Below are 1,335 nucleotides of genomic sequence, written 5' to 3' on the forward strand. Positions count from 1 at the left end.
GAGGGATGAGCCCCGCGCAGCCTGGATGGCGGACAACCTGGACCAGCAGTACTGGGACAGCCAGACCCAGATCCTACAGGGCAATCAGCAGACTTTCCACGTGGACCTGGACACGCTGCAGAAACGCTACAACCAGAGCGGGGGTGAGCACGGGCCGGGCCGGGGCTCTACGGCCCCATGGGAGCCCTGAGGCCTTGCCCTGCCGCAGGCTGATGCCTCAGGAGCCCCAGCCCTTGCCTGCCTGGTGTCATGGGGCGTCCCGAAAGGGGAGAGAGCCCCGGGGGTCCCTCATCATCCCCAGGACTCTGGGGCAGCCCCGTCGCACAGCCCCCGGAGCTCCCAGCCACCCCATTGCAGCCCCTCGCCGTGCCCGGCTGCCAGCACTGGGGTCGGTGTGGCCGGGGTGCCCCTGTCCCTGCACTGGGTGCTGGAGGGTCTGGGGCAGGGGTTTGTGTGACGCCCCAAACGCGTCTGGTCCTGGGCGAGAGGCCGAGCTGCTGCGGTGCCAGTGCTCGAAGCCACAGGGCGCCCCGTGCCAGCGCCTGGCTGGGGCCCGGCTCCCCCGTCAGCTGCGCGGGGCTGGGGCAGGGGCAGGGGCTGCTGCCGAGGGGTGTCCGAGCTCCTCTGAGGGGCCGGGGCTGCCCCTGAGCCCCCATCTCCCTGCTTGTGTCTCAGGGTATCACACGGTGCAGGCCATGTATGGCTGTGACCTCCTGGAAGATGGGGGGATCCAGGGGTTTCAGCAGCATGCCTACGACGGGAGGGACTTCCTTGCCTTCGACAAGGACACACTGACATTCACTGCGGCGGATGCTGGGGCAGAAATCACCAAGAGGAAGTGGGAGGCTGATGAGGCCATTGCTGTGGGCTGGAAGCACTACCTGGAGAAGACCTGCATTGATGGGCTGCAGAAATACGTGGAGTATGGGAAGGCCACGCTGCAGAGGAGAGGTGAGGGCAAGGCGGGCACCCCTGGAGACAGGGACGGGCCCCGGGCTTTGTGCTGGGGCAGGGCGACAGAGGGCGCTGCCCGAGCTGGGAGCGGGTCAGGTGCGTGCATGCATCTGGGGTTGGGCGCGAGCTGCCTGACCTGCCTCGCGCCACCTCCCCAGAGCGCCCCACTGTGCGAGTGTTGGGGAAGGAGAGCGACGGGCTCCTGATCTTGTCGTGCCGGGCTCACGGCTTCTACCCGCGCTCCATCGCCATCAACTGGCTGAGAAAGGGCCACTTCCAAGCCCAGGAGACCAAACGGGGCAGCACCGCGCCCAACAGCGATGGCACCTACCACGCCTGGGCCAGCATCGAAGCCTTCGCAGCGGAGAAGGACGAGTACCA

General features: G+C 67.6%; 1 protein-coding gene across 1 annotated transcript; it reads left to right on the plus strand.

Annotated features, from left to right (window-relative positions):
• Window positions 1–6: 6 nt before the first annotated feature.
• On the plus strand, window positions 7–1,329 carry LOC112966136 (class I histocompatibility antigen, F10 alpha chain-like; the record flags this gene model as incomplete). Its single annotated transcript, XM_026065926.1, has 3 exons — window positions 7–143; window positions 676–951; window positions 1,113–1,329. Coding segments are annotated over exons 1-3 (611 nt in total), but the record flags the coding sequence as incomplete, so codon positions are not given.
• Between the last annotated feature and the right edge of the window lie 6 nt (window positions 1,330–1,335).

This window comes from Apteryx rowi, unplaced genomic scaffold, assembly GCF_003343035.1.
Source record: "Apteryx rowi isolate R43461 unplaced genomic scaffold, aptRow1 scaffold_2331, whole genome shotgun sequence".
In the NCBI taxonomy this organism is placed as follows: domain Eukaryota; kingdom Metazoa; phylum Chordata; class Aves; order Apterygiformes; family Apterygidae; genus Apteryx; species Apteryx rowi.